Raw genomic sequence first — 16083 nt, 5'->3', positions numbered from 1 at the left:
GCGAGGTGTGGGTCTCACTGTGGTTTTGCTTGGCATTTCCCTAAGGACTGGTGATGCTGAGCATCTTTTCATAGGCTTTTGGCCACATGTGTATTTCCTTTGGAACTGAAGCTTCTCCTTCAGAAACAAAGAATGCCTTGCTCAGAGAAAGGCGCCCTTCCTGCTATTTTGGGGGACAGTTTACCCCTCACTCCCAGATGATACTTGGCAATGTCAGGAGACATATTTAGTTGTTTAGACTGGAGGAAAGGGACTTCCCTAGTGGTCCAGTGGTTAAGACTTCGATTTCCAGTAGAGGGGATGGGGATTTGATCCCTGGCTGGGAAGCTAAGATCCTACATGCTGCATGGTCCAAAAACATAAAACAGAAGAATATTGTAACAAATTCAATCAAGACTTTAAAAAATGATCCACATCAAAAAAAAAAATCTTAAAAAGAAGACTAGAGGAGAGTGACACTGGTCAAATAAGTCACTATATAAGTGATTAAGTAAGCTAAATAAGTCAGTAGAAGCAGGAAGCTGAAGCTCCAATACTCTGGTCATCTGATGTGAAGAGTTGACTCATTGGAAAAGACCCTGATGCTGGGAAAGATTGAAGGCAAAAGGAGAAAGGGGCAACAGAGGATGAGATGGTTAGATAACATCACTGACTCAATGGACATGACTTTGAGGAAACTTCAGCAAACTCCAGTGGAAGATAGAGGAGCCCGGTGTGCTGCAGTCCATGGGGTCAGTAAGAGCTGGACACAACTTAGCAACTGAACAACAACAGAAGCAGGATGCTGCGAAACATTCCGCAGTGTCCAGGAGCCCCCTAACCGAGAAGTCTGGCCACAGATGTCGGTGGGGAGGGTGGGAAGCCCCGCTCTAACCTTCTCTCTCAGAACCTTCAGGGAACTCAGAGAACATCTCAGTTCCCTTTACTTTCAGGCATACAACACCCTGTTTCACATGTATCTGGTGACAACTGTTGTTACGGTGGAAATTCATTCTGCACGGTGAGTACCACGTGTCATTATCTCATTTTCTACTCTGCTGTGAGCAGAGATAATTAGGAATGGAAATAAGGACAGTATAAGCCTTGAGGGCTGGGAGTGTGATGGACTCAGGCTGTATTATCTCACTGGGTTCAGAAGAGGACCTGAGAGATGGGAGGGGCTCATCTGGCTGGCACACTGAATATATTCAGCTTTTTTTTTCAATGTGTTATTTTGAAATAATTATAGGTGTACAGGAAGTTGAAGAAATTATAGAGTCCCATGTATCCCTCAGCTGGTTTCCCCAAGTGGTTACATCTTACATAACTAACTACAGTGATACAAACAGGAAATCGATATGGGTCCAACTGTGTCAAGTCAGAGAACTGCTACTGCCATCAAAATACTGAACTGGGGACTTCCCTGGTGGTCCAGTGGTCAAGACTGTGTGCTTCCACTGCGGGGGGCGCAGGTTCAATCCCTGGTTGGGAAACTAAAGTGCCGAAAGCTGCATGGCACAGCCGAAAAGTAAAAACAGTAACAGTAATAATAAAATAAAATATTGAACTGTTCCATGGCCCCAAAGCTCTCCATACCTCCCTACCCTGCCCTGCTGCTAAGTCGCTTCAGTCATGTCCAACTCTGTGCGACCCCATAGATGGCAGCCCACTAGGCTCCCCCGTCCCTGGGATTCTCCAGGCAAGAACACTGGAGTGGGCTGCCATTTCCTTCAATGCATGAAAGTGAAAAGAGAAAGTGAAGTCACTCAGCCATGTCTGACTCTTAGTGACCCCATGGACTGCAGCCTACCAGGCTCCTCCGTCCATGGGATTTTCCAGGCAAGAGCACTGGAGTGGGGTGCCATTACCCTGCCCTAGCCCCTGGCAAACACTAATGTTCTCCATCTCTCTAATTGTATCATTTCAAGAATGTTCTATGAATGAGGTCATACAATATGAAACCTTTGGAGACTAGCTTTTCTCAGCAAAATTCTCAGGAGACTCATCCAATTTGTTGCATATATGTCACTAGTCTGTTCCTTTCCATTGCTGAGTAATTTTCCATGGCATGGATGTACCAGAATTGGGTTGTTTCCACTTTTTGGCTTTTATAAATAAAATCACTAGAAACGTTCATGTAGCTTTTTGGTATGGACACCAGGTTTTCATTTCTCTGGGAGAAATGCACAGGAATGTGATCATTGGCATCTATCTCCCCACTCCCTTTTAATTTTTTTTTAAAAACTCATCTTTTTATTTTTGTCACTTGCAGAATCTTAGTTCCCCAACCAGGGAGCAAACCCTCACCCCCTGTGATGAAAGAGCGGTGCCTTAACCACTGGACTGCCCAGGAAGTCCTTTTTTTTCCCCTATTTTTTCTCTCCACCCACCTCCTTTTTAAATTGGGATGCAATTGACATACCACACTGTGTAAGTTTAAGGTATACAATGTGTTGATTTGCTTCATTTACGTATTCCGGTATGATTACCACCATATCATGTCATGAAATTATCATTCTTTTTTATGGTGGGAATAACCAAGATCTGGTTTCTTAGCAACTTTGAAGTTTCTAATCTAGTATTGTTGTCTGTGATCACTATACTGTGCATTAGACCTCCAGAATTTATCTACCTACTTAAAGAACATCTCCCCAGCTGCCACCCCATTCCACCTTTTATCTCCGTTTAAAGTAACTGTTTTATGCGTGTGTTCTTCCAGGATATAAGTAACTCGGTTTTTGCTTATTTGCGTGGAGATCGGATATCTCAGGCCAACATCTATTTCTCAAACTCCCGCGGATACAGATTTCAGAAGTATGCCCAGGAAAGACGTGTATGTTCAATGTGGTAAGAAAATGAACAAACAGGGGCTTCCCTGGTGGCTCAGTGGTGAAGAATCCACCTGGCAATGCAGAAGACACGGGCTCCTTGCAGTCCAGGGGACTCTCAGGAGTCTTCTCCAGCACCACAGTTCGAAAGCATCGATTTGTTGGTGCTCAGCCTTCTTTACTGTCCAACTCTCACATCTATACATGACTACTGGAAAAACCACAGCTTTGACTATATGGACCTTTGTCAGCAAAGTGATGTCTCTGCTTTTTCGTATGCTGTCTAGGTTTGTCGTAGCTTTCCTTCCAAGGAGCAAGCATCTTTTCATTTCATGGTGTCTTTTTTTTATCAGGGCACTAATCCCACCCTGACCTCATCTAGATTTAATCACTACCCAAAGACCCTACCTCCAAATACTATCATTTTGGAGGTTCTATGAATGTTTGTGTCCCCCCTCCCCCTGCCCCAGTTCATAGGTTGAAATCCTCATGCCTGATGTGATCTGTATTAGAAGCCTTTGGGAGGTGCTTGGGTCCTGAGAGTGGAGCCCTCATGGATGGAATTAGTACCCTTATGAAAGACTCCTGAGGTCCAGTGGTTAAGGATCTACCTTCCAGTGCAGGGAACGCAGGTTCAATCCTTGGCTGGGGAACGAAGATCCCACATTTCATGGGGCAGCTAAGCCTGTATGCTGCAACCACTGAGCCTTTGAGCTCTACAGCCAGTGTTCTGCAACTAGAGAAAGCCTGTGTGCTGTAAGGAAGACCCAGATCAGCCAAAATACAAGAATTTTAAAAAGAGGCCCCAGAAAGCCAGCTCACCCCATCCCTCCATATGAGGACACACCAAGAAGTCTGCCACCCAGGAAAAGGCCCTCACTTGACCATGCTGGCCCCTTGATCTTGGACTTCCAGCCTTTCTGTTGTTATAAGCCACCTAGTCTCTGATATTTTGTTGTAGCAGCCTGAACAGACTAAGACAGGGGGTTGGGGTTTTAACCTATGAACTGGAGGAGGACGCCATTTGGTCCATAACACTGTATGTAATAGAAATACCACCCCGCCCCCCGCCCCCCACACACACCCAAACACAGCCAAGCAACAGAGGCTTAAATAAGTTGGCAGTCTTTCTCTCTTACCTGAAAGACGTCCTGAGAGGGGTGGGGGAGCCAGGTGGGTTGCCATGGCAACTTGTCCCACTGTCCATAGGTTGGGGTCCTGGCCTCATGCTCCAACATGCCTGCCAATGGGCACTTTGCTGCCCAGCCAAAGATCAGGAATGAGGAACTGAGGCAGGAGTGAGGGATTTAGGCAGGCATCTCAGAGTCTGGGTCACCCCACTTACTCAAGCACCCCACACTAAGCTGTCTTCATTCAAAGTTCTGCCCAGGATGCTGAAAGGTTGTTGTTGAGCCACAAAAGATGCCGGGATTCTCGGCCTCCAGAAGAGAAGAATTCAATCCGGGGCCAGAGACGAGGCTTGATCACTCAGAGCTTTTGTGTAATAGAGTTTTATTAAAGTATAAAAGGGATAGAGAAAGCTTCGGACACAGACATCAGAAGGGGGCAGAAAGAGTACCCCCTTGTTAGTGTTAGCAATGGAGTTATATACCTTTTAATTAGTTATTACAATGAATCAAAAGAATGTCTCAAGTTTGTGAAAATTTTACCAGATCCACTCCCACAATTTGCATTTTAGGATAACAAGATCAGAATTTAACAATAGAAAGATCCTACCAGACCCACTCCCAGGATATACACTCTAAGATATCAGGCTTAGACAGAAGGTTTTCAGGAAGGAGAAACTGCCCTCCAGCCAGATACATTATTGTTGTACAATCCCTAGGACAGAGTTTAAACTGAATTGTGTAATTGACTAAGACTAGCTCAGATGGTAAAGCATCTGCCTGCAATGGGGGAAACCTGGGTTTGATCCCTGGGTCTGGAAGATCCCCTGGAGAAGGAAATGGCAACCTACTCCAGTACTCTTGCCTGGAAAATTCTATGGATGGAGGAGCCTGGTAGGCTACATACAGTTCATGGGATCGCAAAGAGTCGGACACAACTGAGCAACTTCACTGGTGGTGGACTGAAGGAATGTAGAGGGAAAAAAAGTTTGTCCTTCCAGACCCCTTTCTCCTCCTTGAGGACCCTGGACTTCTTATCAATCTGCCTAGGAATTGACTCTCTCAGTGCTACAGAGGGGAAACAGATCACAATTTAAAAAATCATAATAAAAAAGACTTTCCTTCCTTTTAGCTTACTAGCGAATGTAGAGTTAAGTTATAAAGGAAGCACATTGATGATCTTGTTTACATGCAGTATTCTGTTTGTCTCACAGGCAGAGCTAGTCGGGACCTTTGGGGGGATCTTCTCCTTTCACTCTCTGTCACAGGTTGGGCTGCTTCTTGTTGACGAACAGATGGTAAGTACCATTTGGACTGGGAAGTACCACTTTGGTGACCTTTACCCCCCAACAGGTTTTTGTCAAAACTCATACACTCAGATTTTCATATCTGAAATCCATCTAGCTTTTGATTCACCTGTCCATCCATGTATCCATCCACCCACTCATCCACCTATCTACACATCCGTCCACCTTTCTACCCATTCTCCCATTTACCTATTAATCCATCCCCCTACCCATCCACTTATCTGCCCACCTACTCTTCCATCCATTCATCCATCTCCATTCATCCTTCCATTTATCTATTTATCCATCCACCTACCTCCCCACCTACTCACCCAACAAAACACTTATCTGTCCCTCCATCCATCCATTAACCTGCTTATCCATCCATCCATGCACCCATCCATTCATCCATCCACTCTCCCATTCATCCATCCACTCATCCATCCATCCATCTACTTACTCATCCATCTACCCTTCTACCCACCCACACCCGCACCACCCACCTTCATTATCTCATTCAGCCATGCACTCAGCAGGACTTTAGTAGGAATATAAGACATGGTGCCTGTGTCACTGGTGGCACCCAAGGCCATTTACATGCCTCATGTCACCCCTTTTTTTAATGATTATTTTCACACGGGTTCAGAAAATCGGGACATGGAAACCATGACCTCACAGGTATCATTTAGGATAAGACTAAGAAGAGGAATCAGTTCATGCAAAGTGCAGTTGAAGAAAAACTATTAAGTCAGGCAAAGATTAAAGTACAGTTGGTACCCCTGCTGCAAAATTCCTGAACAAAGTGTGCGAGTCTGAAATCTGGGGGAGGCCCAGGGATCAGGAAGCTCCCAGAGGCTGGGGTGCCACCTGGTAGCTAAGAGGCCCTCCCTCTAATCACACAGTGGGGCCATCCCCCCATCCAGAGTCCCCTCAAGCACCTGCACACACTGCCAGGGTCCCGTCGTGAATAACAGACACTCCCAGACTCTGGAAATCCTAAGAATATAATGGTGGCCGAGGAATCAGGCTCTGGATACAATCTGTGGGCGCAGGGTCTTAACCACTGGACCGCCAGGGGAAGTCCCCTTGGTGATTTCTTTTCTCGCTCAAGATTGAGTATTTTTCTTTCAGGCCATGTTCAGCTACTCTGACCATCCCTTGAACCGCAGCTTTGGGCTGCCCTTTGACTATGACAGGACCCTTGACATCCTCATCGCCCCGGGCCAGAGAGGCATCCTTATCTTTTGGTCTGAGAAGAACCTGCTAGTTTCCCGAAACTCAGGTGAGCAAGGCCCAGGCTTGGGGCGTGGCCAGTGCAGGGGGCTGTTTGTTCCTCTCCGTTGACTTTAGTGGACCATGACAAGCTGACTCTTACCTTGCCATCTTCATTGCAACCCCCAACCCCCACTTTCTGCCACCTGGGACATTTAGGCCCTGTAGGCAGGTTCTGAAAGTCACCAGGCCCCGAGGGCAGAGGGGCCACATCCAAGAACTGCAGATCTTGTTTTGAGGCCTAGGACACATGAGTCCCAGGAGAGAAGCAAAAGGCAGCCCCCTAGAAGGTGCTGTCGAGGACCTCTGGGCACAGCTGTGGCTGCCAGAGCACCTTCAATCACAGCATGCTCCCCAGTACCAGTTAGGCCATCTGAATATGGCTGTTTCCTTCTAATGCAAGAAAAGGGCCTATGGCTGGCCTGGCCATGCAGGGGGCACCCACTCCAGAAAGAAAGTTCTGCCTGATTACATGTTACCTGTACAGTAAGAGGCATCCTAAAGTTCATCTGGTATCCAGTCCATCCCTAAGAGCTCTTACATCGAGATTTAGGCGGGGTGGGGAGGTCACATTTTCTTAAACCTAATGTCTTCCATGCAGTATTTTACAGCATTGCATCTCGTGGCCGCATTTTCCTTTGAGTCAAGAATCAAGGGGCTGTGTGGTTGGCAGGGGACCCTCTTGCCAACAAGCACACAGGTCTCTCTGGATTTACCCTGTTGTCTCCTAGGTCAGCTGGTCGAATCTGTCCAGGTGCGAGAAGGACAACACATCTTGTATAATTCCATTGTCAAAGCCAACATCACCATCCACAGCGTTGCTGCTAGTATGTGCCCAACCCCCGGGTAGCTTTCTAGAAGTGCTTCAGACCTGACTTATTCATTCTTGACACACACCGCCCCACGCCCACCACCGGATCCCTCCCGGCCAAAACAAACAAAACACGATTATTACCTGTTCTAGAAAGAATATCTTGTGTTCCTCAGAACTTTATATCTGCCAAAGATCAGAAACAACCTGTGCTCATCAGTGGAGCATTGGTTACATAAAGTTATGATTCATCTAAGTAACAGAATGCCAAATGGTCAACTACACTCATGTGTATGGAAGGAAATAAACATACATTTCAACTCTACTTCAATTAAGAATAAGTACATAGAGTAAAAAATACTCAACTTGTGCTATTAAAAAAAAAAGAAATACAAAGCAGCTTAAAGGGTCCCAGAATGTGATCCCTGAGTATATAAAGCTACTAAAAGCATGTTTACTAAAATGCTAACAGTGGTACCTATGTCAGGGGTCAGCATACCATGGCCCATGACCCACCATGGGTTTTAAATAAAGTTTTATTGGCACATAGTCCTGCCTGTCCATTTACAAAGTGTCCATAAGCTGCTTTCCCAGGGCCAAATACTTGTAACAGACATCACATGACCAGCAAAGCAGAGCATTCTTTCCATCTGGTCCTTTACAGAAGAAACTTGCTGACCCCTGGTCCGTATGATGGGACTTGGGGTAACTTTTTAAACTGTAATATGTTTATACTTCTGTCCATGGAAACAACCCCTGTTTCAATTTTTGTTCTGTCTTGTCTGGCTTTCCCTAGATGAAAATGAACTGGCAGTTTTAACTCGAGAGAATAATTTATATTATGGCAGCCTGGGAATCCAGTCGAGTTCTCTAATCAAAGTGGGTAAAATCCCGATGTTACTCAGTTGTTAAGGACTAACAGTCTTGTTCTCAAACATCTGATCCTTTTTATAAAGAAATTGCTCTAGTTATTAAAATAGCAGTTAGTCATTTAATAGCAATAATGATAATATAACATGAATTTTAATTAATTTGACACCTGAAAAGTAGGTGTCTCAACAAAGGGTATCTAAGACTTTGCTTGGTCTTTTTGGTTTCTTGCTTAGTGTCTCAGTCGTGTCTGACTCTTTGTGACCTCACGGACTGCAGCAGAGACCATGGGGTTTCTTAGAATTTTGTTTTTGGCCTACCTTCTATAAATATGAATCATAAGGAAAAAGTTAAATCCTCAAAAAAGAATGAGAATGAGCTGATCTCAGAAGTTACTCTTCTCTTAGTTTCCAGACCAAAACGTCTGGTCCCAAGAGGCGGTCCTGATGTTCACTGACGTGGGGATGCTGGAAATACTGACCCCGCTTCCTGACATGCTCTTTCCAGCTTTCGATTTCCAGAAGTGCCTCCTGAATATCCAAGCCCTTCTCGTGGATCCCCAACTCCAGGCTGGCATCTGCAAAGTATGTGGTGGTGACTTGGGGTGGGGAGAAGGTCATTTTCCAGAAAGATACTAGACCGTCCATTTCCAAAGGGCCTTTGGATCCACAGCAATCAGTGGAATGAGGGGGAAAAAAGGCCATTTTAAAAAGAAGTATTTATTCTTGGCTGTGCTGGGTCTTGCTAACTGCTTGGGCTTTCCTCCAGGTGCGGCGAGCGGGGATGCCACTCCAGTTGCCGTCTCAGGCTTACTGTCGCCGTGGCTCCTCTTGTCACAGAGCACAGGCTCTGGGGCACTTGGGCTTCAGAGCTGCAGCACGTGGGCTCAGTAGCTGCCGCTTCCGGGCTCTAGAGCACAGGCTCAATAATTGTGGTGCACAGGCTTAGTTGCTCAGCGGCAGGTGGGATTTCCTGCATCAGGGATCACACCCATGTTTCCTACATGGGCAGGCAGATTCTTTACCACTGAAGCCACCAGGGAAGCCCAGTCAAGCACATTTTGTCCAAAATATCCTTTTATGATGGTGCTACTGGGGCTACTCTCTAGTTGCTCTCTTCTCACTGCAGTTGCCTGTCTTGTTGAGCACAGGCTGTGCAGCACGGGCTTCGGTAACTGTGCTGCGCAGTCTTAGTTGCTCCCTCAGCAGGTGGGATCCTCATGAGCCAGGGATAGAACACATGTTCCCTGCAGTTGGCAGGTGGAGTCTTTACCACTGGACCGCCAGGGAAGTCACTGATTCACTTTTAAAGAACAGAGTCTGGATGGTGAGACAGCCACTCAGCGTTGGAGGAACCTCCACCTTCACCACCACTACCCTCACCAGGGGACCAGGATGCACACGGGCAGCGATGAGTCCTGTTGCCAGGACAGAACGTTTCAGTTAACCGTGTCATCCCTTATCAACCCCAGGTCTGGAACCAGAAGCAACTTGTTGGTTCTCTTCCTAGGACACCAGGCAGCCAACACATGATCTCAAAAACCAGGTTAAAAAAAGACAAGATGCAATTTCTCTACTTCTCCTCCACACCTTCTCCTGAGTCAGCAAATAGCACAGGGAAAGGGTCTCCTCATAAAATTATTCTGGTGAATATATGAAAACAAAATGACAGAATATTGCCCCGCGCTGATGCTCAATGTTGGAAAAGAGAGACAGTCAGCCGTTAGGTGCCACCGACAGAAGATGGATCACCCACTGGCTCTCCCATCTCAATTCTGCCCGAATCTGATGGATCCAGCTGCCAACCTGCCAGAAAAGACAGAGCATGGAGGAACGGGTGTTCAGCCTCACCAGGGAAAATCCAGACGATGGGAAATCTACAGTTCAATGGCATAGAGGGGCTTTCATGGTGGTCCTGTGGCTAAGACCCCACCCTCCCAATGCAGGGGCTCTGGGTTCAATCCCTGGTCAGGGAACTAGATCCCACATGCTACGACTAAAGATCCCCTGTGCAGCAAGTTAGATCGAAGATCACATGTGCCACAGCTAACACCCAGCACTGCTAGATACATTTTTTTTTTCTTTTTTAAAGATGCCTAGGAAAGAAATGAAAAAGAAAGGAAGGGAGGGAAAACTAGGTTGAAAGAGATTGAAAAGGACAATGTTTACAAACAGAAAAACTAAGTTACATCATCTGGGAATGCATTGTGCTGTGCTGTGGTGTCCAACTCTTTGTGACCACCTAAACTGTAGCCCACCAGGCTCTTCTGGTCCTGGGATCCTCCAGGCAAGAATACTGGAGCTGGTTGCCATTCCCTACATACTCCACGGGATCTTCCCAACCTGGGGATCGAACCCGAGTCTCATGTCTGCTGCATTAGCAGGTGGCTTCTTCACCACTGAGCACCTAGGGAAGCCCTAGGGATGTGCACTCGGCAATCATTCTAGGAAATTGGGAGGGAGGTGGGAAGGAGGTTCAGGATGGAGGGGACACATGTATACCTATGGCCGATACATACTGATGTATGGCAAAAACTATCACAATATTGTAAAGTAATTATCCTCCAGTTAAAATAAATAAAGACATAAAAATCATTCTAGGAAGAAACGCAAGTAAGCGATTACTGCAGAAGTCAGGTGGGGAGCGGGGCAGGCTACTTCTGGAGAGAAAAAGAGCTGTGACTAGGGAGACCTCCAGGGTCTAGTGGGGAGTGGCTTGAGTGAGCCCAGGCTGAAAGGTTCCATCCCTAGGGACCCCCCACCTGCTCTGTATTTTGGGGTACAGAGGCTTGATTTAATCCAAAGATTGATGGATTCTTTTTTTTTTTTTCTTTTTAAACATAATTTATTTCTAACTAGGTGGAACTTCTGCAGGGAGAATTTGAAAACAAAATGTACACCATTGACATGAACAGCCAGTTGGAGTTGACGGCCCTAATGATACCCCGGCCAGGCACGTTACCTGTCCCACTAGTAAGGACACTTTATTTGTTTGACAAGTGTCTGTTAACATCTGCCATCCTTGGCCTCATGTCTCGTGCCCACAGTTCCCAGGCTCTGGAAATTCCCTAGCATCCTCCCAGAGAGACACTGACTCATGAAGCCCCCAGAGACTTCTCCTCTTCCTCCAGACACAGCATCCAGGTGTCTGGCCGTGGCTGTCCCTCTGTCCACCCTGCCTCCTTTCTCTATGCCGCTATGCCGGTCCTCCAAACCCCCTTCGGAGCTGCCCCGGACCCTTTCCAAAAACGCCATTTCTGCCCAGCTCAGCCAGCACTGGCTTTCCCACCTACAGGGCATGCCTGAGGAAAAGCAGGCATCCCTGGACCTGAAACCCAGGTGTCCAAACCCGGACCCTTGGGTGCAAGCAATCAAGCTGAAAACAGGGGAGTGGACCAGTGTAAGATTCCAGGGGATGTCCAGTCAGCTGGGACCAGGGCCCGACAGAGGAGCCGTCCTGGCCGCCGGATCTTGCCCTGCTCTCTCAGGCGCACCCCTCAAGCCCCCTCCCTGCACAGGACGAGCCTCTCCGCGCCCGAGGGACCAGTCTGGGTCTTGCGGCACTTCAGCCCCAGGCTGTCCTCACAGAGGGCCTCAGAGCCACAGTTAGGGGGTGTGTATGACAAGGGGGGCAGATTTGGGGATGGAACCTGCAGTAGTATTTGCGGAGCAAGCTGGGTCTTCAGTCCGAAGGGGCACTGGGGTCACTGGTGGTTGCGGCCCCAAGCGGCGTCCTTCCGCTCCTGTCAGAGCCTGTACAGCGTATGCGTCTCCCTTCCCGTTTCCAACGCCGCACCACCACCATCGCGCCCCCCCCCCCCCCCCCCGCCGCCCCACTCCAGGTAATAGTGAGCAACCCCCACTCCCTGGGGCTGCAGGCGGTCATCTATGAGGACGGCTACACCTACGACAGCAACACCAAGCACAGACTGGTGAGCTCTTTGTCCCGCGCCCACCCCGCGTACCCTTCCCCCCACCCCCACCAAACCCGGATCTTCAGGCCGAGGGGCTCGGCCTTGACCTGCAGATGCCAAGGGTCACCTGATGATGTCCCTCAAGGTCTGACCTCCGTCCGTCATCCCTCCCTTACAAACACTCAGATAAGGTGCTGCAGGGTATGAAGAAGCCCCTGCCTCTTCCCCACCGAGGCAGGTGACAGTCCCCCAGAGGAGGGATGGGAGGACCAGTGTAAGGAGGCAAAACGGGCTGCAGGGAGGGGCTTGACTTAAATAGGGGTCTGGGTGACCTTCAGGCCACAGCCAGGGTCACACCAGAAGTCTTGACTTGACTCCAGACCACAACAAACTCTGCACCAGACCTTGTCACATCACAGTTAAATAGGAGGGGAAACTGATTCACACCCCACTGTGGGTCCCCAGGACAGGCAGCGAGGGAATGAAGGAGCTTGGGAAGAGGGGCCATTTCCATGAGCTTCTAGCAGGAAATTAGAACCAGAGATGGGCTGGATGGCTCCCAGGCTGCTCCTCCCAACTCCCCCACACCCCTGCATCCCCCACCTGGTCCTGCCCTCCTCCTGAACCCCATTCCAGGACCACCCTGGGGCTGTCCCACAGTGGTAGCTGCATTTTGCATTTTCCCTCTTGGTTCCACAGAACATTTCCCTGAAGCAACAGCACCACTGGGGCAGGGCCGACCCCAACTTCACCTCCAGGTATGTCATCACCTGGATGGTAGTGGCAGGTGGCCCCAGGGTCTCTGTAGGGTTCCCTTAGCAGGAGCTGGGGAAAGCAGGACCAAGATTCAAGCTCCCCTGGTCCAAGGGCGGTAAAGCAAGAATGATTAAAAACTCTTTAGAGAAAGACAAATAGCATATGCTATGACTTACTTGTGGAATCTAAAATATGGCACAGATGACCCTATGTACAAAACAGAGACGGACTCAGACACAGAGAACAGACTTGCTGCTGAGTGGGGGAGGCTGGTTGGGAAGGAGGGATGGATTAGGAGTTTGGGGTTTTAGAAAAAAGTGTGGATACAGAAGCTGTTAAAAGAATGATGTGAAAACATTATATGCAGCAAGGTGATAATAAAATTGGGGCTCAGGGGTTCTTTTCAATAAGCTATTATATATCACTTTAAAAAACTGACTCAAGAAGAGGTAGAAACTAGAGAGAGGTGGGTGCCACCATGTCTGAGCCCATGGTTCTTGGTCAATATTCTGGACTGAATGGATGAAAAGATGAGTGAATGAATGGATGGATGGGTGGATGGGTGGGTGGGTGGGTGGATGGGTGGATGAATGGGTGGATGGGTGGATGAAGGGAGTGAATGAATGGAGAAATGAATGGATGGATGGGTGGATATGTGGGTGGGTGGATGGGTGGGTGGATGAATGGGTGGATGAAGGGATAGACAAATGGGTGGACAGATGGATAGATGGATGAATAGAAAAATGAATGGATGGGTCAGTGATGCTTTTTACAATTACACACACTCCCATTGCCTTGTAGCATAAAGAGACCCACAATATCTACCGTCACGCTGGACATCGCCAACAAAGAAATTTCATGTGTGGACCTTAAGCCACTGGTATGACCCAAACTTCTGCCATCTCATATTCTTTGTCTTAAGTGTTCAGACTAATGGCAGCAGGCCTTCACTAGCTTTCCCCAAGGGGCTGGCTGAGCTCACACTCAGGATCTGGAAATGGATGCCAAGGTGGCTGCCACTCCCCTTCATCTTCCCCAGGGCTGTGCCTTAGGACTCACCATCCTCAGAGCAGGTGCACCAGCTGGGAGTTATCAAATGGGGGATCTTAGTGGCACCCCATATCTGGTGCAGGTTTTTAGGGATTGACTCCATGAGTCCCAGGTACCTGGTCACCACATCTCTATCCAAACTCAGGGTCTCCAGTCCCTGTTGGGTTGAGTGCGACCCCTCATGGGCTTTCACTGGGACCAGGCTATGGGCGTCCTCACTGACTTGGGTCAGCATTCCCATTTACCCCTTTCCTCTCCCCTGCCCCGTGTCTCCCCACCTGCAGACGGCGCTCATTTCAGTTGGGTGTGACCTGGAGAAGAAGATCGTCATTCAGAAGTGAGTGTGTCTGGAGGGTAGACGTGAGGGGCGGGGAGAGGAAAGTGGGTCTTAGGGACGGTATGAGACAGTCACCGTTGCTTCACAGTTGCTAAAGGTGGGTGATGCTGCTGTCTACTTTTGTATATATTTAACATTTCCATAAGGAACAGCTCAATAATGAATCCTAATAGATTAACTTTGAGTTTCCCGCAGGTGGCTGCCCCTCCCCTCCACGGACTTGGGTGATATTCAACTGTTCTTTCTGCTCCTTCAGCCTTTGCTCATTCTCTTTCTCCCTTTTAATCCCTGAGTTCTTCATTTTGATTACAATTGCTGAGTTTTTGTGTTTAATAACCTGCTGAACATTTGGGGGAACTCCCTCCAGTTACCGCAGGGAGTGCAGCCATGAGACACAAGGAAAGTATTAATGCTTTTATGTTTTTCAGAAAGTTCGCATGTTAAATGGAAATTGTTTTAACTGTGTAAATATTTGAGTTTATGTAAGGATGTACACACCGTACTAAAAGTCACATATGTCTCAGTTTGTGTGTAATATTAATATGCAACTTTGGGGTTAAAGTTTTCTCTTAAAAAATTAATAATTTACATTAAAAAAAGAACAATCACCAGCATGAAATTGCCAAAAAAAAAAAAAAAGAAGAAGAAAAGGGAGCTTCTGTGGTGACTTAAGTGGTAAAGAATCCGCCTGCCAGTGCAGGAAAGACAGGTTCGATCCCTGATCCAAGAACGTCCCACATGCCAAGGAGCAACTAACCCTGTGTACCGCAGCTACTGAGCCTGTGATCTAGAGCCCAGGAGCCACAGCTGCTGAAGCCTGCGAATTCTAGAAGCCCCGCTCCGCAACAAGAGAAGCCACCGTGGTGACAAGCCCAGGCACTGCAAGTAGAGGGTAGTCCCTGCTCACCACAGCTAGGAATAGGGAAATCCGGTGCAGCCAAAAATACACAAATAATTTAAATTAGTGGCTTATATTTTAAAAAACAAAAATCACCAGCATGAAATTTTAGAAAGAAAGAAAGAACCCTGAAGATTGGTCAGATGACCATAGTTTTCCCTTCGGGCGGTGGTGTGCTGGTAAACGGGCAACAGCGGGCTCTGGGTAGGTGGGAAGCCTGGTTTGGTAGCTTTTGCAGTTCTTATAGTATAAATGCTCCCACTGAGCCCACCGATTGCTACCAACATGTCTCTACTGCCCCACAAAATTCCTGAGGATTTTATGGCTAGCAAGAGCCAGCCTCAGCACTTCACCGCAGAAGGGCACTAATAAACTCAAGGGATAATTCTACCACATTTTTCCCCCAAAATGGAAACGCTTTATTGAATCAGTCAATGATGTATTTAGAACATGTGTACACGAAAGCATTTTAAAACAATCTTTTCAAAGCTTCTGCCCTAAAGAGGGTCAGAACAGTATTTGCCACATGTGTAATGAACAAAAGACTTGTATCCAGGATTTATAAAGAATTCCTATGAATCAAAAAAAAGAAAAAAGAAATGACAAACAAAGAGAAAAATATGGGCAAGAGGCTTGCGCAGGCACTCCCAAATAAAGGTTGGGGGGGAAAGGCTGATCAATACATAAAAAGTGCAAGAAAGGTTGTCAACCTCAATAGGGAAATGAAAACGAAAGTGATACACATTAGAGAGGGTTATTCACCAGCGCAGTGGCAAAACTGACAAAGCCTGGACGGTAGCAGTAGAACTTAACGGGGGGACCCCCTGGCAGCTTTGGGAGCTTCTAGACACAGCTGGTGGTATTTTTTCAGCTGCTTTAGAATGTATATCTTTCCACCAGCAATCCCACTCATGCACATTTACACTGACCCAGGTTCCAGAATGTTCTCAGCAGCA

General features: G+C 47.5%; 1 protein-coding gene across 1 annotated transcript in view; it reads left to right on the top strand.

Moving 5' to 3' along the window:
* The window catches only part of CATSPERD (cation channel sperm associated auxiliary subunit delta), a 38910-nt gene that overhangs the window by 8073 nt on the left and 14754 nt on the right, over window positions 1–16083 (top strand). The window contains exons 6-17 of the mRNA XM_068981003.1: window positions 933–1000; window positions 2699–2812; window positions 5149–5232; window positions 6352–6502; window positions 7224–7319; window positions 8100–8182; window positions 8581–8757; window positions 11032–11145; window positions 12015–12104; window positions 12786–12844; window positions 13644–13722; window positions 14177–14229. Coding sequence (XP_068837104.1) covers window positions 933–1000; window positions 2699–2812; window positions 5149–5232; window positions 6352–6502; window positions 7224–7319; window positions 8100–8182; window positions 8581–8757; window positions 11032–11145; window positions 12015–12104; window positions 12786–12844; window positions 13644–13722; window positions 14177–14229 — 1168 coding nt within the window. The remainder of the gene's footprint in view (window positions 1–932; window positions 1001–2698; window positions 2813–5148; window positions 5233–6351; window positions 6503–7223; window positions 7320–8099; window positions 8183–8580; window positions 8758–11031; window positions 11146–12014; window positions 12105–12785; window positions 12845–13643; window positions 13723–14176; window positions 14230–16083) is intronic.

Source organism: Capricornis sumatraensis, chromosome 9 (assembly GCF_032405125.1).
Source record: "Capricornis sumatraensis isolate serow.1 chromosome 9, serow.2, whole genome shotgun sequence".
Classification (NCBI taxonomy): Eukaryota; Metazoa; Chordata; class Mammalia; order Artiodactyla; family Bovidae; genus Capricornis; species Capricornis sumatraensis.
This window is presented reverse-complemented; position numbering and strand designations above follow the sequence as displayed.